Consider the following 22,733-nt stretch of genomic DNA (forward strand, 5'->3'; position numbering starts at 1 on the left):
AATGGGATTCTCAGAGAGATTGAGAATACTGGTGAGTCAGCTTTAAGATATTTACTCAGCAAATCTGCCTTGGAGATCAAGGGGATTTCAGTTACAGAACACTAAAAACCTAGCGCCGCAGCTCTTCTCTGAGTTTAGGCTCCAAGTGGCTCTGGGGAAGTACTGGGACTGGGTGCGGGCACCCCTGCCCCAAGGCACCAGCCTGAGACAGCCCCTCTGGCTTCTGGCCCAGTCATATGAAACTTTGTGGTCTCTGCTTAGAACTCAGTGCTGAAGAGGCAAAGGTCACCCACTTGATCCCCAGATGACCTGGTGAGGGAGCTTTGTTTCCTTGGTGCCAGAGATAGACTTCTCACCCCACAGCTTTGCCTGTGACCCTAAAACTTGGCTCAGTTAAGTGAGCTTCAAGCCCCCAAATCCACCATCACTCTGTTGCACATGATGATCTGGTCCAAACTCATTCATTAGACGAGGAAATTGATTTCCTGAGAAAGGGAATAAATTGCTGGAGATTGCCCATCAAAGAAGTTGCCAAGGACAAGAGCTGGGACTCTGATTTCCCCAGCCCAGGAATCTCTTCTTTCCAGCAGTGTTGCATTTCAGGCCTCGCTTTGAGAAGGGGAAGGGGAAGCCTTTTTCCCCTAACTTCTGCTCTTATTCTTGAGCTGAGGCCCTTACATTCCTTTGGGGAAGCCCCAGGGCCCTCAAAATAGCCTGTGGCATTTCTCTGGGGCATCTGGCTATTTTTATTCTTGGGGGTGGGTGAGTGGGGGTGTTTCCTCTCAGTGGGCGTTGTGCTGTCACCGGGGCCCCTTCCCAGCACATGAAGACTATTTCCAGAGGAAGGGAGGTCTAGGAAAAGAATTTGGCCTTTCCTTATCTTTGGCAGGAAGCTTACTGAGCTTCCACCTGGGGCAAACCTAGATTGGAGGGTGGGGCTGAGGTGGGGCTGTCTCTGGGCTGATGGGGATCCTCCTAAGGGGAATGCCCTTGACACAACTTTAGGGAGCTATAATTCTGGTCTCAGGCTGAGCCCTCGCCTTTCTCCAAAGTTTAAACTCTAAACGGGGCTCCTCCAGTGGTTTCAAGTCAGGGCTGCCTAGGGCTTTGATAAGAAAGAGAATGTGGCTCATTCCTGAACATGGATTCTGTTGGGTTTGTCAGAATCCTGCATTAAGAAAAAGAATAACTTCAGGGAGTAGAATTTATAGGGAAATTGTTTTTCAATATGAAGAAATGTTTTTAAGAATCAGAACATTCCAACAGTCATAGGTAGTGAGCTTCCTATAAGTAGAACTATTCCAGCAGAGAATTTTCTTCTTTCTCCCCCCTTCCATCCTATGTGTTGCTTTCCCAAACCAATGGAATTGGAGTGGATTCCTACTGGAGCACCAGGATTCTAGACCCAGGGGTGGCTGGTTTGAGGAACTTAAAGGAAACAATTACTTAACTTAAGTTAACTTAACTTAAAGGAAACTTTAACTTAAAGGAAAACTTAACACAAACTTAAAGGAAAGAATATGTACTTGGAGTCCAGAGGGTTCAGCTGCTTAGCTTTGGGCAAATTACCTCCCGTCTTGAATTCACTTTTCTCATCTGCATAATAGGGTCACTTGGAACTCTCTAACTTAGTGGACTAGTATTGTTTTGAGAAGGAAGGTAAAAAAAACCTAGCATTTGTTTATTTAAATGCCTTATGTGTGCTTTGCACTATTTTGATCCTCATCACTAGTCTGGGTGGTAAATGCTGTTACTGTCCTTTTACAATTGAGGAAAGTTTGGTGTAGACATAAGTGACATGCCCAGGGTCACACTGCTTGAAAAAGTCTTGAGTTGAAGTTGAATTTGAGATTGTAGACTCAATACTCGTATTCACCACATCACCTAGCTGGTTGTGGGGAGCTGTTTGTGCAGTGGGGTGGTTTATTTGACTCCGCTGCTCTTGGCCTCTTAAGAGTGGGGAAATTGGGCTCCCAGGCAGTTCCCTATCGAATATGTGAAGAGTCGATCTGACCAGGACCCTAGCTTCAAGAAGTATCACCTTTGCCTCCCTTTTCTAGGAGGTATAGGTGCAAGGACTACTAAAAGTCAGTGAGAGGTCAGACTAAGTCATCTCTTTGAGATTCTGCAGCCTTCCACCTGCCTTAGTGAGGTTTTCAGACTAAAGGATGATCCTGAAAGAGGCTAGGACTGTGGCTGTGTAAGAAAGGAGGGTGGGAAAGAGGTAAGGAAAAAAGGAAGGGAGGGGATGGGAGATGGAGAAAGAATGAGAAGGAAAGAAGGTAAAGGAGGAAGGAAGAAAGGAAGGAGAGAATGAGGGAAGGAGAAAAGAGAAAAAAGTAGATGGATGGAGGGAGAAGGAGAGAGAAAGGAAGGAAAGGAAGAAGGAATAAAGGGAGAGAAGGAAGAAAAAAGTAAGGAGATGGAAGAGAGAAAGAAAGGAGGAAGGAAAAAAGGAAGAAAAAGGGATGGAAAGAAGAAGGAAAGGAGGAAGGAAGGAGAGGGAAGAAAAAAGAGGTAGGGAGGGGGAGGACAGAAGGAAACATATAGTGCTTGATACTCTGCTGAGCAGTTTATATGTGTGCTAAGCACAAATAGTAGGAGAAAGAAAATATTGACTGTAATTGAGAGCACCTTGAATTTCCGGAGCCTTACTTCCCTTACCTGTAAAATGGGGATGATAATACACTGCATACCACGGGGGTTGGGAAGACAGAGCTTTGGAAACCTTTCTGAAGGGCGTTGGAAAGGAGAGCCTTGAGGAGGCTGGCCTCCCAGCCAGAAGGAGCCGGCTGAGGGTTGCTTCTGACACATGACTGCTGCTGAGGCCCTGTGCTTTCTTTTTATCTGTAGGACTGGGGGCTGATCTGCTGGCTATCTCTTTCTTGGGTCCCTCCCAGCACTTACTCCTCCTTTCCACTTGCCCTTTCCTTTTCCCTCCCCCACAATCCTTCCCCATCTTCTCTCAGCTTTCCTCTCCAAACCAGGCAGTGATCACACGGTGTTCCCAGCACCCAGGCCTGTCCTTGGCGGGGTCTGAGGGGAACAAAAGATAGGGCTGAGCACAGTGTCCTCCCCCGGCCTGGGCCCCGTGGCTGCCTGGGAAGGGAAGTAAAAGCATGGGGCCCCGGGAGGGAGATAGAGATGGTGGCTGATGAGGAAGGCCCCTCGTGCAGTGCTGGGGAATGTTAAGAACCTTGGCCCGGCAGCTGGGAATGTAATCCGGTCCTGTCCCTGATGGGCTGCGTGACCTTGGACCAGTCCCTTTGCTGTTTAGGTTTTCCATCATCTGATTTGTAAAATGGGGGGTTTAGCCTGAACAGGTTCGGAAGTCCCTTCGTGCTCCAGGAATCTGTACGTACATCAGAGTGTCTGATCCCGAAGCCCTGGGCAGAGGGCCACGGGGCTGGCTCAGCTCAGTGCCAGCAGCGCCTGCTGCCAGCTTTTCTACTCGACTTGCTCTCAGGCCTCCCATGTCTGGGGGCCCTGAGGAGGGACAGAGGAAAGACACTTCCCTGGGGAGGATCTTTAGCTTTCAGAAAATTCTCTGCCTTTCTCAATAGTGCCCAAGAGGCCTGTGTTTAAGTATCTCTATTCCGCCCTATCTTCCAGGATAGAATGATCTGGGTTTTTCTGTGCTGCCTGGTCCTCAGATGCCCTGGCTGCGTAGCAACAGAGAGGGGCTGCCCTGTTCTTCCCTGACCTTCAGGCCCCTCTGTTTTGAAGGGGCTGGGAAAGTTCCAGCTTAGGCCCTAATGAGGGGCAGAACCTACCCTGTGGGGGCTCGGGGTTCAGCCTTGAGCCTTGGTGGGTTTCCAAAGTCTGAGATGATTATTAATATTAAGGGTGAGCAGGTGTAGATTTGGGAGATTTCCTCAGACCTGGTGGTTCTCACTAGCACTTAGCACCTTCACTACTAGGACTCTGGGGATGAATCTCTCAGTCGTTAAGGGCTTCCTAGGAGTCTGGGGTCAGAGTCTGGGATTGATTATTATTTTAGAGGCAGGGTGGTCCGGTGGATAGAATAAGCGGAGTTGGGAAGGTCCAAGTTTGGATCCTGCCTCAGACACTTATTCTTGGGTAAAGGTCACTCTCAGCCTTAGTTTCCTGGGAAATGGGGATAATAAGAGTACCGTTCTGATGATTAAATGAGATAAGATCATGTAAGCTGTTTGTTTTCAGTTACATCTGACTTTTGGGGGCCCCATTGGGGGTTTTCTTGATAAAGATACTGGAGGGGTTGGCCATTTCCTTCTCCAGCTCATTTTTCAGATGAGGAAACTGAGGCAAATAGGGTGAAGTGACTTGCTGAGTGTCACACAGCTAGTTCAAATGTCTAATAAATTTAAAAGATAACTCTTTCCCACTCTAGGCCCAGCATTTTCTTCAGTCACCTAACTGCCTTTCAATTGTGTGAATTACTGGGACAGCTAAGTGGTGCAATGGATAGAGCGCCAGCCCTGAAGTCAGGAGGAACTGAGTTCAAATCTGGTCTCAGCCACTTAATCTTTCCTAGCTGTGTGACCCTGGGCAAGTCACTTAACCCCAACTGTCTTAGGAAAAAAAAAATGTGTAAATTACTTTTATAGATCTTAAAGAGATGTGCAGAGTGGAAGAGAACAAGTCTTTTATTAAGTATTTGCTAGGTGCTGGGCACTTTCCAATCCCAGGAAGACACTAGCTGTATGGTCCTGGGCAAGTCACTTCACCCTGTTTGCCTTAATCTACTGGAGAAGGAAATGGCAGACCACTGCTGTGTGTTTGCCAAGTGTTTTTGCCAAGAAAATCCCATAGGCAGCATGGTTGGTCCATGGGGCCACAGACAGACATAATTGAATGACTCAAGAACAACTTCCTGACTCCAAGTTTAATGCACTAACTAACCACCATGGCAGTGTAATATTTAGTAGGAATAATGCTTACAGCACAGTAATCATACCAGGCATTTAGCTCTTTAAAGTCTGCAAAGTGCGGTACATCTTGTTTGGGCTTCATGACCACCTAGGAAGTAGGTGCCACAAGTAATTATCCCCATTTTACAGATTAAAAGACTGATACTAGGTGAGAGTGGGAGAAATGCCCAAGGTCACAAGAGAAGTTTGTGGCAGAGAGAATTGACCTGAGGGTGGGCAGTCCTGGTATCAGGACTGTAACTAAAGTTTATCTCAAGTCACCATCCATTGGATTTGGAGTTAAAAAAAAAAAAAACAAAAACACCACTTGGTTTTTACTTGGTCTCCATCATTGTTTGATGTTTGACCCTGGGCAAATGAGCTCTGAGTTTTCTCTGTAAGATGGGCATAGTGATATTTGTGGACCCTGCCTCATGAGGGATTTTGTGAGTAAAATGTTATAATCTGGTAGGTATTGTTTGTGGTTATTATTATTATTACTATTATTTCTTCCATGTTTTTCAGGGAGCCTTCAGGCCAAGTGGAAGCTAAGTCCCTTTGTTGGAATTAGTTCCCTGTGGCTTTTTCTTTGAAAAGGAATAGGGCGGAGGATGGCCCGGGCTGAAGTCTGGGAGCTGGAATTTTGGGTTTCCTCTCTTCAGTGACGAATTTCCTTTTCTCTTTCAGGATCTAAAGAAGTATGGGGCCACCACCGTGGTTCGAGTATGCGAGGTGACCTATGACAAGACCCCGCTGGAGAAGGATGGTATCACTGTCATGGTGAGCATGGGCCCTGGACTTGGGCCATTTCTCTGATCCAATGGGATGTTGGAAGTCCCAGGGATAGGAAGGGGGCAGAGAATTAATAGTCTCTTAGGTCTTGAACTGCCCGAGCTGTTCAAGGCTTTAGAACATAGAATGTGAGAGTCAGGAGGGACCCTAGAAGTCATTTAATCCAGTCCCCTGATTTTAGAGAAAAATAGATCAAGGACTAGGCAGTGGACAGTGTCTTGGTTACAGTGATACAGGAAGGCATCTGCTGAACTGGTTCTGGACCCCAGGGCTCTCTACTGGGCTGAGGCAGTCACTATTCCCCATTTGTGGTTTGCTTTGGAGCTTGATACTCTCAATGAGTTTGAGCAGCTTCTTATCAGTTCAAGCATCAAAAACAAAATGTTTTTTTTGGCTTTCAAAATCCTTCACAACTTAGCCTTTTCCTACCTTCCCAGTCATGGTAGGTTATACCTTACCATGTTTTCTTCGATCCAGAGACCCCTGGCTTCCTGGCTCCTCCAAGAACACAACACTTCATCTCTTGGCTCTTCCCCATGCCTTGTTCCCCTCTCCTTCTGAATACTGACCTTTCTGGTTTCCTTTAAGTTACAGATAAAACCACACCTTCTGCAGGAAGCCGTTCCCAGCCCCTCTTAATTTTAGTGGCTTACCTCAATTGATTATTTTCAATTTATCTTATGTATAACTTGTGTGTATTTATTTTCTCCTTATCTGCCCCATTGGGTTGTAATCTCTGAGGGGAGAGATTTTTTTTTTTTTACCTTTTTATTTTTATATCCCTAGCACTTAACATAATGCCTGACTCTTAATGATTATTTGTTGACTGGCAGACTTGAGTTGTAGCATGTTAGCAGAGACTTTATGTTAAAGCAGAGATGGGAGAAAAGGGGTATGTGATGCTGTTGTGTACAAACTCACCTTCATATGTGCTCTGCGTGTATGTACATCTGGATTAAGTAGAAACCTGTGGGCATTTTGTGGATATGTGTATATATTTTTAAAATTAATAACAGCTTTTTATTTTCAAAATGTAGGCAAAGATAGTTTTCAGTATTTACCCTTGCAAAACCTTGTGTTCCAAATTTTTCTCCCTTCTCTTCACTTCTCCCCTAGACAGCAAGTAATCCACTTTATGTTAAACATGTACAGTTCTTCTATACATATTTTCATATTTATCATGCTGCAGTATATATGTATGTGTCCATATTCAAGCCTGTATGAACACACATGCTTTCTTGTGTGTGAATTTTGAGCACATGATTAGTGGATTTATTTCTTATTTGTATGTTTGCTCAAGAGGCAACATGTTGCCCAGAATGCTCCCCAGAATGCTACACAGAATGTTCTATACCTAGAAAAATAGGGGTTCTAGATAAGGCACCTTAGTTTCCTCTTTGTATACTAAAAATAACTTACTTTTCTTGCCCTGCTAACCACACAGAGATTTTGTGGAAACATTTTGTCAAATGGGTATAGATTGCTTAATGCACTGTGTGTTACTCTGTTGCATGGTTTAAATGGTGAGGCTGGAAGCATTCAAGGAAATGATTAAGTGAAGAAGGGCTCCTAGAATTTGGATAGAGTGGGACTTTGAAGGACAGGTGGGGTGTAGGTAACCAGAGCTTTGTTTCTGTGGGCTCCGGCACTCTCAGCCAGCTGAATTAGGCTTTGGTTGAAATTAGTCCTAGCTATTCCCTGGGCTGCTTCTGGGCAGGTAGGGAGCTGTTTCCTTGGCTTTCCTTACCCCAGGGAGGCCTCAGCTCCCCAGGGTCTTAATCAGGTGTGCCGAAGCTTCATCAACAAGAACAGGAAGGCGGTTCATGTTCCTGGGCCCTTCTTCTGGTTCCTGAGAAGAGAACACGACTGTTTCCTTCCCAGGGAACGTCAAGAGTCCCCTCAGCGGGTCATTGGACAGATTGGAATCGGATCTGGCTGACTCCTGTGCGCTTCACTGATTTTGGCTCTGGGCATTTTCTCCGAGTGTCCCTTATGTCTAGAGTGCTCTCCTTCCTCATCTCCCCTTACTGCTCCCCTTAAGTGCCAACTAAAATGCCATCATCTACAGGAAGTCTTTTCCAACCCCTCTTAATTTTAATTCCTCCTTTCTGTGAATTATTCCCTATTTATCCCTTAAATAATTTGTTATATATTTAATTGGATGTTGTCTCTCCCTGTTAGATTTTGAACTCTTTAAGGCCATTTTATACCCCCAGCTTAGCACAGTGCCTGGCACATAGTAAATATTAGCTTTCATTATTATTATTATTCTTTATTGTTGGGGGCAGCTAAGTGTTCTGGCCTTGATTCCCTTTTTCCTAGAGCACCACCTTCCAAAGAGCTTTTAGACAAAGTGGAAGGACACTTCTTGCATGGAAGGACAAGCATATTTTACCAAGGTTATTACATGAGATTTGTTTTCTTGAGGCTCACTGGCTCATTGGTCATTTCTACAATCCTGTGTTCAGTCCCAGATAATCAGCAAGCATGCGGATGGGCTGATTTTTCTTTGACTTGGATCAAAGGCTAGCTTAACAAATCTTCAGGTGATACAAAATTAAGAGAAGGGTAGCTACTACTCTCCCTGATGGAATTAAAAGCCAAAGACAGCACCATAGGCTGGAACATTAAGTTGACCTGAATGCGATAAAATTTAATATGAATTAATTCTGAAGTCTTACATTGAATTAAAAAAAAAAAGTCAACTTCACAAAAGCAAGTTGGGAAAGGGGAATGGGGCTACATAAACAGTTCTTCTGAAAAAGATCTGAGGGATTCTAGTAGGAGAGGAGTATGAGTTAGCAGTGTGTCATAGTTGCCCCAAACTTTGGGATCTTAGGCTGTATTGCAGAGGTAGAGAATCCCTTCACAAAATCTCCAAAAGGGAGATGATGGTCTCATTGCACTCTACCTTAGTTGTACCTCTGAGAGGACTGTTTAGGCCTGGAGACCACATTTCAGGAAGGATGTTTATGAATCTGGAAAGCACCCAGAGTGTGATGGCTAAGGTAGTCTAAAGGCCTTGGAGCTCATGATGTGAAGGTTGCTTTGTAAGCTGAGGATATTGAACTTGTGTAGGAGAAAAAGACTTAAAGGGAGCATGACAATTCATCATTTTTTATGAGGGACTGTCCTATGGAAGACAGGGATGTTTATGAAAGAAGGGTTTGACATATTCTGTTTGGCTGGATAAGGTATTATAGTGATAGGTGGGTTGTAAAATGGAAGATTTAGGCTTCATGTGGAAACTTCCTAGCAATTAGAGCTGTCCTGGATGGAATGGGTTGCTTTGGAAGGTTATGGATTCTCTGTCATCAGGAGACCCCCTCACTACTGGAATTTACTCTCCCCAGTAGATTAGGTGGCTGCTTATTTAAGGGTATGATAGAGGAGATTTTTTTTTTTTTGGGGGGGGTCAGGTACAGATTAGACAGAGTGAACTCTGAGGCCCTTTCCTCAGATCAGAGACTGTATGACTCAGATAACACCTTTTCTTAGAAGTCTTCTTGGACAATCCTGTTCTGTCTGGTCCAGGGGAAAGGGAAGATCCTCCTTCCTTGTCATCAGTTTGCTTGGATCTCTCCTTTTCCCCCAGTCACATTATAACTTATACAATAGCTTATTTTTCTATATACTTTCCTATTACACCACCAACTCTTTGAGTATAAGGTCTGTCATTTTTTTCTGTATAGTCCCTGTGAGACCTGCTCATAATATTTGTTTAATGTTATTTAAACTAAATTGAGTTGATTAAAATGTCAATGTTAGAAAGAAGGTTTATCTGGACTAAGATTTCTGTAAGCTTTTTTTTTAATTGACAATTCCCTGTTCGTTAGGCTGAATTATTTCAGTTTTTTGAGGTGATGTAGCAAAGTGGATCTGAATCATCTTGAAACCCCAGCTAAAATCCTACCTTCTACAGAAAACCTTCCCCAAACTTTCTTAATTCTTCCCCAAACTTTCTTAATTCTAATGCCTTTCCTCTGTTAATTATTTCCTATTTATCCTCTATATAGCTTGCTTTTTAATAATTTTTTTCCATGTTGTCTTTCCTGTTAGATTGTAAGTGTCTCTAGAGCAGGGACTTCCTTTTGCCTCTTTTTACATCCCTAGAACTTAGAACAGTGCCTGGCACAAAAAAGGTGCTTAATAAATGCTTATTGATTGAGGAAACCAAGCCAGATGAGAATTCCTTAAAGACATTACAGGTATTTACCTGGAAAAGAGAAGATTTGAGGGATATGGGTTGGGTGTGTACATATACCCATCATGCATGGGAGCCAGACAATCTACTTGGATTGTAATCATGATTTTATCACTCACTTATTAACTTAGTGAGTGTCCCTCATTTAACCTGTTTGTTTTCTTTTTTTCTTTTCTCTCTCTCTCTCTCTCTCTTTTTTGTATTTTATTATATTTTTTAAAGTTATTTTCTTTTTTTTCTGGTTATACACGTATATTAATTTTTTAATGCACATTTTTTTATGAATCATGTTGGGAGAGAAAAATCAGGACAAAGGAAAAATCATGAGAGGAAACAAAAACAGAAGAAAAAGGGAAAAAAAAGTGAACAATAGTATGTATTGATTTATATTCATTCTCCATGGTTCTCTCTTTGGATGCAGATGGTGTTTTCTATCCAAAGTTTATTGGGATTACCTTGGATCACTAAATTGCTGAGAAGGACCAAGTCTTTCATGGTTGATCATCACACAGTCTTGCTGTTACTATGTACAATGTATTCTTGGTTCTGCTTTTCTCACTCAGTATCAGTTCCAGATTTTTAAAAAATCAGCTTGTTTATTTTTTTATAGAACAATAATATCCCTTTACTTTCATTTACCATAACTTATTGAGCCATTCCCCATTTGATGGGCGTCTACTCATTTTCCAATGCCCCCCAAAAGAGCTGCTACAAACATTTTTGTACGTGTGGGTCCCTTTATCTCCTTTATGATTTCCTTGGGATACAGACCAGTAGTAATCTTCTGTTTCTTGATCTGTAAAGTAAGATGAATGATATTTAGATTACTCCATATCAAAGAATTGTCATGAGGGAAATCTTTTGTAAACTGTCATTTTCTTTAAAAATGTGAATTGTTAGTCTTGGGAGTGGTAAGTTTTTAAAAGATCCTCTTGGGGATGGAGGGATTTGACTGATTCTGATTGGCCTCAGAGGACAGAGAAGGAATGGGGGAAGAATTACAAGGAGCTGATTTAAGAAAAGAATACTTGATTTGAAGTCACAGGGTTTGAATCCTGATTTGGAATCTTGATTGTGCTCTAGGTTGGCCAAAGTGACAGTTTAAGTCTGTCATCTTTGATCTGTAACTTCTCCCTTCTCTTTTACCTCCCCTTCTCTACTCTTTAAGTTTCTTATTTTTAGAAATGAGATTGGGCTGGATGATCTCAGTGATCTTTCTTACCCTAAAATCAAGCCAGCTAGGTGATACAGAGGAGAGGGTGGTTGGCTTGGAGTCAGGAGAATCTCAGTTTTAATCTAGCCTCATATTCTTAATAGCTGTGTGACTCAGTCACTGACTCAATTTCCTCATCTGTTTAAAAAAAAAAAGTTACATGACTTGCCCAGTAAGTATCTAAGATCAAATTTGAACTCAGGTCTTTTGGGGAGTGCCAGGAAGAAGAGAAAAAAGGATCAGTGAAACCAATCAAACCGAACCAAAAATCTAAAAAAGATTGAAAGTATATTGTAGTACTTGTAGACCCTCTTGCCTCTTCAAAGGAGTGAGCAGAGGAGTAGAAGACACACATATATATATATATATATGTGTGTGTGTGTGTGTGTGTGTGTGTGTTTTAATTGAAGCTTTCTATTTTCAAAACATATGCAAGGATAATTTTTTACCATTGACCCTTGTAAAACTTATGTTCCATTTTCTCCCCCTTTTCTTCACTCCCTCCCTAAGGTGGCAGGTAATCCAATTAATGTAAATCCAATATAGGCATATATACTTTGTTTTTCAGACAAAATTTACCTAGTGCTTTCTTCACAATAATTCTGTGAGTTCAGTACCATAAATATTGTTATCTTTATTTCACAGTGAACAAAATAGACTTAACTTAAAAGGACTTGTCCATGGCTATTAAGTATGAGAAATGGCATCAGATCTGGGCCCCCTGATTCTGGACTGGTGTTTGTTTTGTATTTTTTTACGTTGCCTCTTGTGAATTCCTTCTCTTAGGGTATCTGTGGGTGATAACTCCTTGTTATAGGTGCTCTAACTGGGATATCCTTCTCAGGTTTGAAGAGATGGCTGTTCTTTCCCTGAGAACTTTAGGGATGTTCCTACTTCCCTACTTCTGAGTGTGGATGATTAGACAGAATCTGTTTTTAGAGAGAAGCTATCCATTATAGGCCATGAGTTGGACCCTCAGAGGTTGCTCCCATTCTCAAATTTGGCCTGTCCAGGTATTCTTAAATTTCTGAATTGTTCTTTCTTGTTTTCTGTCCCAATACTCAGGACTGGCCTTTTGATGATGGAGCTCCCCCGCCTGGCAAGATTGTGGAAGACTGGCTCAACCTGCTGAAAACCAAATTTTTTGAAGACCCTGGCAGTTGTGTTGCTGTCCACTGCGTGGCTGGCCTGGGGCGGTGAGTCTGAAGGGCCCAGGGGATGGAGAGAAGAGGCTAGGTATTTTAGAAAGCCTCCAGGAGAAAGCCTCTAAGGATTCCCATCATTGCTGCTCCAAGGGGAGGATTGGGGCTAGATGGGAAAAAGGAGACTCATGATAGGAGGGGTTGAGATTTAGACACAAGAATAGACTTCCAAACGATGCAGGTTGGCAGACTCTGGACTGAGTGACATGGTAGAATCTCCATCACTGGAGAGTTTCAGTCTCATGGCTGCCACGAATAAGAAAAAAATTCTTTGTCATTGAATTAATTCTTCATAGCGGCGGCACTTTTGGTCTGTTGATACAGCCTGAGACTGCATTAGTATTTTCTGGCTGCCACATCACATTATTAGTTCACACTGAAATTGTTATTAAAACCTGGAATCACAGTGACAGTCTTAGAGCTGGAAGAAACCTCAGAGACCAGCTGGTTGGACCCTTATGTAAACTCATCCAGCCTTCATTAAATAAGGTGATCCTTTCTTTCACAAAATGCTTTTTTTACTAGTGAATGCTATATTGGTGAAAGTGATTTTTCTGTGCCCCATTGCAGAGGTGCCAAAATGACAGTGATCCATCGTCAGGTTCTTTGTGTGACCCCATTTGGGGTTTTATTTTGGCAGAGATATTGGAGTAGTTGGCTACTTTCTTTTGTAGTTCATTTTGTAGATGAGGAAACTGAGACAAACAGAGGTAAGTGACTGACTCAGGGTAACACAGCTAGTAGGTACCTGAGGCTGGATTTGAACTCATGGAAGTGAGTTTTGCTGATTTCAAATCCAGGGCTCTATCCACTGGCAATTTGGTGTGGTGAAAGGCAAGCTGGGTTTTATATTAAGAGGTTAGGGACGTGGTTTCAGATCTCATCATTCTTGCTCCCTAGTGTGTGATTCTGGGTTAGTTACTTAATCATTCTGGACCTCAATTTCCTCATCTGTAAAATTAAGGGATTAGATGTTGATTTTTTTCAAATTACATTTTTATCATCTGATGTGTTCTCTCTTCCTCCTATTTTAAGGTATCACCTTGATGTGTCTTGTGGTATAATTACTGGAAAGGCTTAAGAGGCAGATGACCTCAGTTTGTGGCCTGAATCTCCCTTTTGTTGGCGACAAGCCATTCAATTTCTTTGGATCATCTTTTCTTCATTTATAAATTGAGAGGTTTGGATTACTGAATCCCTGAAGTCTCTTCCAACTCTGAGTTTTGGGATCTGATGATATTTTCACCCAACAAAAGACAGGGAAAAGAATGAATATTGTTTGCAAATTAGAAAACATTCAAATGGCCTCTGTGTATTGGGTCCTAGGATTGGGGAGAGTAGAGTAAGAATCCAAAGAGGTATAAGACATAGTTCCTGCCTTCATGGAACTGATAGTCTGTTGTAGTGGAGGTGAGACATAGACCTAAAAAGAAATAACCATGTCAGACACTATATATAATAGCCTCTTTTTTTTTTTCAATTTTATTTTATTTTATTGTATTTTCTTTTCTTTTCTTTTTTAAATTATAATAACTTTTTATTGACAGAACTCATGCCAGGGTAATTTTTTACAACATTATCCCTTGTACTCACTTCTGTTCCGATTTCCCCCCTGTCTCCCTCCACCCCCTCCCCAGATGGCAAGCAGTCCTATATATGTTAAATATGTTGCAGTATATCCTAGATACAATATATGTGTGCAGAGCCGAACAGTTCTCTTGTTGTACAAGGAGAATTGGATTCAGAAGCTAGAAATAACCCAGGAAGAAAAACAAAAATGCAAACAGTTTACATTCATTTCCCAGTGTTCTTTCTTTGGGTGTAGCTGCTTCTGTCCAATATGATAGCTTCTTAATGTAATTTTAGACTATATTGAAATACTGTGTCTCAGTACAGAACAAGGATATCCTTGTTCCACATGCTTTCCCTGATCAGACCACCTAAGGAGTATTGTGTTTACTCTTGGGTGCCACATTTGGGGAATGTCATTGATAAGCAGGAGCATGTCCTAAGAATGGCAACCAGGAAGAACGAAGGATGGGATATGTAATCTGAAGAAGGGATTTAAGGGATGCGGGATTGCTGTCTTCTGCAGGGCTGTGATGTGGAAGAGAGGTTAGATTTGTTCTGCCTTGGCCCTAGCTGGCAGAACTAGGACCGATGTGAAGTGGCAGGTTTCAGGTCAACATGAGCAAGAATTTCCTAATAGACATGTCGCAAAGTAGAGTTGGCTGCTTCTTTAGGAGGTAATGATTTCCCTTGCTCTGGAGAGCTTTGGGTGGAGTATAGAATCCCCTTTGTCAAGGATCTAATGGGTTCTTACTTAGATAAAGATTGGACATTTAGGCAGTCTCTTCATTTAGAAATTCTCTGATTCTATGTTTCTACAATGAATGTTTCAATCTATGTTTCAACAATGAATGATAAAGCTGCTTCTGATTATAGGCACATTATATAAGAGGGAGAGATAAGTGTAAACTGGGTGAGCAGTTAAGACTCTTCTTCAGTTAAGACTAGAGAATGTGGGTTCAGAGCTGTTTCTTTAAGAATCAGAGTCAGATTCATGTGAACAGAAAACAAGGGAGGGGGCAAATCTACTAAAAACCTATATTAAAGTTTTCAGGGAAATCCTGCAGTGAGGGAACTCATCTGGATAACTGACCTGACTCCCTCTCTTTCATCTGAAGGAAGGAACCACCTTAGTGTGCACCTACTACTGTCTCCAAACACTTGGCTTTCTAGAGATCATAATAACTCTCTTTGTCTTCATACCCAGCTATGTTTGAGTAATTTGAGTAACGATACTGCATTCCTGTAGCCCTTATTGCTTATAAAATGGTTTTTGTTCATATCACCTTTGTGGGGTAGATAATCTAAGAATTATTTCTTGGAATAATGGGAAAACTGAGGCTCACAGTGGAAGGTCTTACCATGTGTCAGAGTTGGTTTGGGGAAATAATTGAGGTCTCTTGATTACAGAGTTTAGTTCTACTATAACATATCAGCTTTTGGTTTGATTGGCTAAGTTGGGAGGGAGAAGGTTGAAGGAGTCATCACTTTTGACAATAATTCTCACCCCTTTGTCCATCTCCTAGGGCTCCTGTCCTTGTTGCTCTGGCCTTGATTGAGAGTGGGATGAAATATGAAGATGCCATCCAGTTCATTAGACAGTAAGTGCCCAGAAAATTAATTTGTTTCTTATTTTTTGGTGGGAGAGGGGCCCCCTTTCTGTCATAGGAGTCAGGCTCATAAGGCAATGGGGTCATTTCCAACTCAACTTACCCTTAGCACCTCTCAATGTGCTCAGTCCTTTGGGGAATAAATCTGGAGAAGACTTTTATTCCACTTCCAGACCAGAAAAAAGGACTTTCCCCTCCAAATAGTTTCAGTCTTTCTACCATGTTTCACTTTCATAGATTTCTGGCAGATTACTGGGGCCTTTTTGGTCCATGGACAGCTTTTACTTCCTATTTCATCAATTTAAAAACAGTAACTACAATTAAAAAATGGAGGCCTGAGGCCCAGAAAAATTCTTTGACTTCCAAAAGTCACATAACTAATTTGGACTAAAGAGATAGGTCAAGACCAGGCCATGGCTCCCAGTTTTTGTTTTCATGGTATCACAAAGCACATGATAATCCCTGTCCTCCATTCTATAGAAGGATCACAGTAGAAGTAGGAAGGGAGGTGTTGAGATAGAGCTCTAGGATGGGAGTGACAGGAAGAGAAGCCAGGTTAGGAGCCAAGGACATCTATACTCTGAAATCTGGCTCTGAGTGTGACTTTGCTATGTGATCTTGGGCAAATGACTTTCTCCCTGGGCCTTAGCATTATTATTATTGCAAAGGTACATCCCTGTAATCAGTAGCTGTCACCCTTTCATAGCCACAGTAATAAACTGTAATCTAGAGAAAATCTCAAAGGGAGATGCATTCCTTCCCTCAGGCTTCATCTTTCCAGATTCTGTGTTTCCTAAGGCTATATAGTATGCTTATTTTAGGTTTTGTTAAAAGAACCAGGCCTGTTTAGTCTTGAGAAAAGAAGCTTTAGACCATTGACATCCTAAAGATTAGCATATGCAGGAGGGAAAGGGCTAGAACTAATGAGTGAAAATGGCAAGAAAATTTAGTTTGAGTGTAAAGAAAAAGCTCTTTAAAAGTCAGAGCAGTCCAGAAACCAAATAAGAGTGTGAATTTTCTCTTACTGAGTCTTGTATTGGACACTGTTAGTCTGTGCTTGTTCATTTTCTTTCTCTGTATGTCTGTCTGTCTTTCTCTGTCTTCATCTTTCTTTCTGTCTTGTATTATTGTTCTGTATCATCTGTGTCTGCTTCTATATTCATTTGTCTGCCTTTCTATCCATCTCTCTCTCTATCCATCTATCTCTCTGTCATCTGTCCCTCTGTATCAGTCTATCTGTTTATCTACCTGCCTTGTCTATTCATTTGTCCATCTAGTCTATTATCAATATACATCATCTATTCCTGTCTATGTCTACCTAACTTTTCATCTGCTGTCTTTCTATCCATCTGTCTATCCATTTATTTTTACCATTTGTCTGTCATCTCTCTCTATTTCTGTCTCTTATCTGTTTATCTACCTGCCTGTCTATTCATATTGTCCATCTATGTCTATTGTCATCTATTTCTGTGTGTGTCTACCTAACTTTTCATGGTTTGTCTTTCTAGCCATCTGTCTCTCTGTTCATTTATTTTTACCTTCTGTCTGTCATCGATCTCTGTTTCTGTCTCTTATCTGTTTCTCTACCTGCCTGTCTATCCAGTTGTCCATCTATGTCTATCATCGATATACATCATCTATTTCTACCTGTGTCTACTTATCTGTTTATTTGTATCTCTACCATCTATCTCTCCTGCGTCTGTCAATCTGTTTATCTACCTGCTAGTCTATTCATTTGTTCATCCATGTCTATCATCAGTATACATCATCTATTTCTACCTGTGTCTACCTATCTATTCATCTGTCTATCCATCTGTCTCTTCATCTGTCAATCTGTACCATCAAGCTCTATCATCTGTATCTTTGTTGTCCCTGTCTGTCTCTCTCTGACTTGTTCTAGAAAGCATTCTTCTTCAGGGATGAGTTGAACCAGGTGACATGAGTTTCTGACTCAGATTCTGTCATGTAGATTGGAAGATTCTGGGATAATTCGTACTCTGCTGCTGTTTTGCCATATGGCATTAGAAATTCCACTTTCCCTCTCTGGTCCTTAAATTCCTACTTTGGAATATAGAGAGCATAATTTCTGCTGTCCTTATCTTACAGATCTTTTGTAAGAATAAAATGAGACTGTTTTATTTGAAAAGCTAACCAGGGCTCTGCTGATATGAGGGATTGTATTTACAGACAGTGTTGCCAAGGCTGGCTTAGGAACGCAGCAACAGTTGCCCTGGGGATCCCTGGGGACCCCAGGTGAGCTTTCCCATGAAAACACCTGAGTGAAGACATGGAGTCATAGAATTTTGGAGCTGGAGGGAATCTTGGAGTTCCCTCTACTTCAACCTCCTTTCCCCTTGCAGAGGGAAGCTTTGTTAGAATAGTTTCAATGGTGTAAGGAAGGAAGACGTTGAGAGGATCAGCTGAAGGAATATTTCCCCCAGAGGAAAATTGCAGTCTGCCATGACAGTTTTAACAGACTTGTTCTGTTTGGCTGCAGAAGAAAGCCCTAGAAGCATTAGAGGGAGGCAGTTGAGAGGTATTGGGGGATAGGTTTAGGTTTTCCTAGCAGTTATAGTTAGCCCAAAGTTAGTCATTCCTTAAGCACTTATTAGGCACTTACTGTGTGTCATTACTGTGGATCCAAAAAAAAAAAAAAAAAAAAAAAAGGTCGTATAGGAAATGTGGTCTGCCATGGGAAAGTAGGGACTGTACTCCCTCTGATGTTCTTGTATTGGGAACCAGGTAACTGCTTATCAGAGATTCAGTAGAGAAGATTCCTGTTTGAGCATATTTGGGATTAAATGTCTCCCAAGGTTCATCTCCAGTAACATTTGTCCCTAATTTTACCCTCTGGACTTCATAGGATGAATCTGTTCCCTCTGTCCTGTACCAGCCCTTCCTAAGATATCTTTCTCTTTTGACTAGGTGATTTTATAAATTCCTTCTAAACTCTGGGGCCCAGAATTGAATCCAGATTCCAAATGGAGTCTGGTTAGTAAGCACTTGGGGAAAAAAACTGTTATTGTCCCCCTTGTTCTGGATATGAGTTGTGTTGTCCAGGGGCAGGTAAGTTCACTTTGCTTCACTGGATGGAGCTAGAGGCAGGAGGAAAGGGAATGGAGTAAGAATGTTGGATCTGTATTGTTCATTCCCTCTCTAAAGCCTATGGTCTAATTAGAGGCTGTAGGGAATACTAGAAAAATCTAAAAAAACTTTCATTCAAATCCCAGATGATATGGATTATTTGTGTGATTTTGAACACATTGACTTGTTTGCTGATTTATGGCTGGAGAGACTATAAATCTTCTTGTGCTTCCTACAGACCTCACAGGGTTGTTGTGGAGAAAGAGATTTGTGAACCGTAAAGAAGTCTCAGTATAAATATCATACTTTTACTTGGGACTGGGATTGATGCAGAAATCCTATGGCCAGAGGGAAGGGATTAGGGTTGGTGAGATATTTTTCCCTTTCATCTCCCAGGAGAGAGCATATCTCTTAGACTGATGCCCAAATGCCATTCCCTAAGTACTTTTCAAAGACCCTTCTTTCTAGTGCTGAAAGGACCCCATGAAAAGATCTTCCCCTCTCTCCTCATGATTATGAGGAGCTCCTGGGATTTGGGCTTGGGCAGCTCCGTGGTGTCTTGGCTAGCTCCTGGGATCCTGTGTGCATTCTCCCAGAGGCTGACTTGTTTATGCTACAAGAAGGGTAGGCTGTCTCCCATAGGTCTCATCTGGTTGGGGTAGGTGGGAAGAAGACTCAGTCCTGTAGGCACTGAAGCCCCTGGGTCTGAGCTCCTAGTCAGCCTGGAGACATGGCTTTTGCCATACGCAAAACATCTGATGGTACAAGAATGAATGGCTTGGTCCTGGGGGACATTGGGGACAAAGGAGACTGTACTGAATGTGGTTAGTCAGTAAAGGCTTCCTTGGGGAAGAGTCAGGGTTTTGAGAAATGAGCTGGATGTTCTGTAGTATCCTGAAAGTAGAAAGAATAAGAACCTCCAATATTGTATTATTTGTACTTACATTATTAGTTTGATATATTTTATTTCAATCTCTTAATTTTAGTGGAATAAAAATTTTCGTATTAATTATGATTCCTGTAGTCACATCAGTGGGATTTATTACTTAATCCATTCTGTAACTTTTTCTTTTGGTGGAGAAAATTCAGCCCATTCACATTTGTGATAAAAAAAAAATTTGAAAAAAAAATATGTTCCACATATCAAGAAAAGCTGGCCCTTAAAAACACTAAAGAAAAAAGAAAAAGCAAAGAAAAAATTTCTGTTCTGCCATCAGCCCAGAAGCAGGGGATTCAAACAATAATTGAATTAAATTTATAAGAGCAACTTTTTCTTCTTATTCTTTGAGTCAATAAGTTAAACTCTGAATCTTAAAAGAAAGATTAAATATTCATAAAAAATAAAGACTTTTGTGGCAGTAAACATTCACGCATAGTGCTTCACTGTAGGACAGGAAGTGACTTGGCCCAAAATTGGTCAGTGGAGCTCAGATTATGGTAAGTCATCCTCAGACATAAGGGCATGCAGAATAGGCCCTAGGAATAGACTGTATATTTTATACTGGTTTAGTCAAATACAATTGCTTATCAATCACTGTGGGTCTGGCATTTAGGGTAATGAATTTTTTAGCCACAGAATTCCTAGAGAATGGGCTGCTATAGTGGAAGAAGAAGGAAGACACCTGGATGAGTGAAATTAATAATATTACTAATAAAGATGATAAAAGCTACTGTTTTTATATTGCTTAAAGTTTTGTAAGACATTTTATACAAGTTATTTGATTCTTAAAACAGCACTGGGAAGTAGGTGCTGTTAATGTTCCCATTTATAGATGAGGAAATCAAGTTCAAGATAAGTTAAATGGCTTGACCAGGGTCACACAATAAATGTCTGAGGCAAAACTTGAACTCGGCTTTTCTTGATTCCCAAGTTCTGAGCTCTTTTGATTTACTAACCACATTCAGGCTGTCTCTAAATCTTAGAAATGTGACATCATTGAAATCCCAGAACCTAATTCCTTTTATCAAGTCCAGGACAGATATATTTGGAGATTCTCAGTAGCTTGTAGGCAGAGACAGAGTTAAGAAGGACAGGTAATGCTGCCTTTGAAGAGTTGTTGCTGTAGTGATAGGGCAAGGAAAATTATGTTACCTAAATATGTAAATAGGTATACATAACTTACTAGCTATATGCCCATGGACAAACCACTTCATCTCTTAGATTTTGTCCATCTGTTAATGGAGTGATAATGTTTTTCATTGCCTACCTCACAAGGTAGTTGTGGGAAAAGCTTTGTAAATTGTCTTGTGCTGTAGAAGTTGGAATTTGTTGGAATTATAATTGTGGGGTGGACACGTATCATGCCAAGGCTCTGAGATTTTCTCTCACACAGACAGCAGTCCTTCTGCTATTTAGTAGATAAGTTTCAGAGTTTCTTGGTACTCAAGAGAGGAAATGACATTCTCAGGAGGGTCCCCCAGCCATGAATGTTTCAGTCCAGGTCTAATGACCTGATTCTTAGTCCAGATGTGAACCTTTTATCCACACCTATAAACACATTTAAACATACAGAAATCTCTGTCTCGATGTCCAAGCAATTATGCACACGTGCTGGTTCCTGCCTGGATGTGGATATGTCTATTCCTGTAGAGTTGGGACAGCAGTCGTAAGCCACAAATCCCACAATTCTTAAGTGTCGGATTTGACTCCAGGCTCCTTTTTCTTCTAGTGTTTCTTCCACTTCAGGATACTGTGATGCTGCTTCATGTACTAGATGAGTGTGTTTCTACATATGTATGTGCATGAAATCTTAGTTGTGTAGGTGGCCCCTCGGCCTGTCACACTCCTAGGCTTCCTTGAACTGGCTTTGGCCATAGGATTTTAGGGCTCTCGAGAGACCTTGGGGGGAAAAAAAGGGTTTTTGCATTTTATGGAAGAACAAACAGGTCCAGAAAGTTGAAGTGATTAGTTCAGTCACACAGCTGCTTCAGAGTAAGGATTTGGTCCTAGGTTCTTTTCCCAAACCCAGCACTCTTTGCATAGCAGTCCACAGTGCTGATGGCCTGTGGTGTCAGGCTGGGCCTCCCTCGGCTCTCTATGCCCCTCACCCTGAGCTTTGTCCATTCCAGAGGCTCCCAGTCTTGACAGTGACCAGGTGGGTGAGGCTGGAAATCTTCCCAGCACCCTCCTTCCCCTCCAGTCGTATTCTCTAGTCTTAGAGCTAGGCTCCTCTTGCTCTTAAATCAGATCATAGGATTTATTACTTGAAGGGACCTTAGAGGTAATCTAGTTCAACCCCTTCATTTTACAGAGGAGGAAACGGGCCCAGAGGGAAGAAATACTTTTTCGTAGGTCATCCCGTTCCTCAAGAACCTCCAAAGCTTTCCACGGTCCTTGTGGTGCAGAGTGACGCGGCTCCCTTCTGGCTGCAGATCCACTGTGGTCTCCTCTTTGATTCCTGCTCCAAGCCCAGCTGAAGCACCTGTGGACTGGCCCAGGGCTCCTCTTCCTCCTACCTTCTCCCCTCTGTGCCCTCTAGTTCCAGGGGGGAAATCAAATCCGTGCCGGCTGGCCAGCCGGGCCCCAGGCCATCCTCTCCTCCTCCAGCTGACCTCCCTCCTCTCTTCTCCCTTTCTCCCCTAGGAAGCGAAGGGGTGCCATCAACAGCAAACAGCTCACGTACCTGGAAAAGTACCGGCCAAAGCAGAGACTCCGATTCAAGGACCCGCACAACCACAAGAATAAATGCTGTATCATGTAACCTCGGCAGCCTCTCGCCCGACACACACATACGCCTGCCCTACACCGACTCCTCTGTCTCTGTCTCTGTCTCGTCTCTAGCTCATACACTCTCTCACACACACAGCCTGTCCCTCACACGCAGGCTTGGATGGGTCAGTGGCTGATGAAGATTTGGACAGAAGGGACACTGGCAGATGTTTGTTCCTCTCCAAGGGAAGCATTCTCTCCTCTCCTCTTTTTTCTGTCTTTTCTCCTTATCTTTGTTCCTGTCTCCTCTGGCTTCTCCCGTATCTTCTCTATAATTTCTTCCCTTCTTTCTCCCTCTCTGTCTCTTGTCTGTCTGTCTGTCTGTCTCTCTCTCTCTCTCTTTCTCTCATTCTCTTTTTTTCTTTCTCTCTCTCATTCTCTTTTTTCTCTTTCTCTCTCCTGTGTCCTTCCTCTTTTTAGCCTTCTCTCTTTTCCCTTCACCCTTCCAAACTTGTTTT

At 42.1% G+C, this 22,733-nt stretch overlaps 1 protein-coding gene across 12 annotated transcripts in view; it reads left to right on the forward strand.

Moving 5' to 3' along the window:
- The window catches only part of PTP4A3 (protein tyrosine phosphatase 4A3), a 205,452-nt gene extending 183,029 nt beyond the window's left edge, over positions 1 to 22,423 (forward strand). For all 12 annotated transcript variants that reach the window (XM_031947270.1, XM_031947274.1, XM_031947272.1 and 9 more), the window contains 4 exons: positions 5,580 to 5,672; positions 12,167 to 12,297; positions 15,399 to 15,473; positions 22,150 to 22,423. In XM_031947270.1, the coding sequence (XP_031803130.1) occupies positions 5,580 to 5,672; positions 12,167 to 12,297; positions 15,399 to 15,473; positions 22,150 to 22,267 (417 nt within the window). In that variant the 3' untranslated portion in view covers positions 22,268 to 22,423. The remainder of the gene's footprint in view (positions 1 to 5,579; positions 5,673 to 12,166; positions 12,298 to 15,398; positions 15,474 to 22,149) is intronic.
- Positions 22,424 to 22,733: the final 310 nt, after the last annotated feature.

Source organism: Sarcophilus harrisii, chromosome 1, assembly GCF_902635505.1.
Source record: "Sarcophilus harrisii chromosome 1, mSarHar1.11, whole genome shotgun sequence".
In the NCBI taxonomy this organism is placed as follows: Eukaryota; Metazoa; Chordata; class Mammalia; order Dasyuromorphia; family Dasyuridae; genus Sarcophilus; species Sarcophilus harrisii.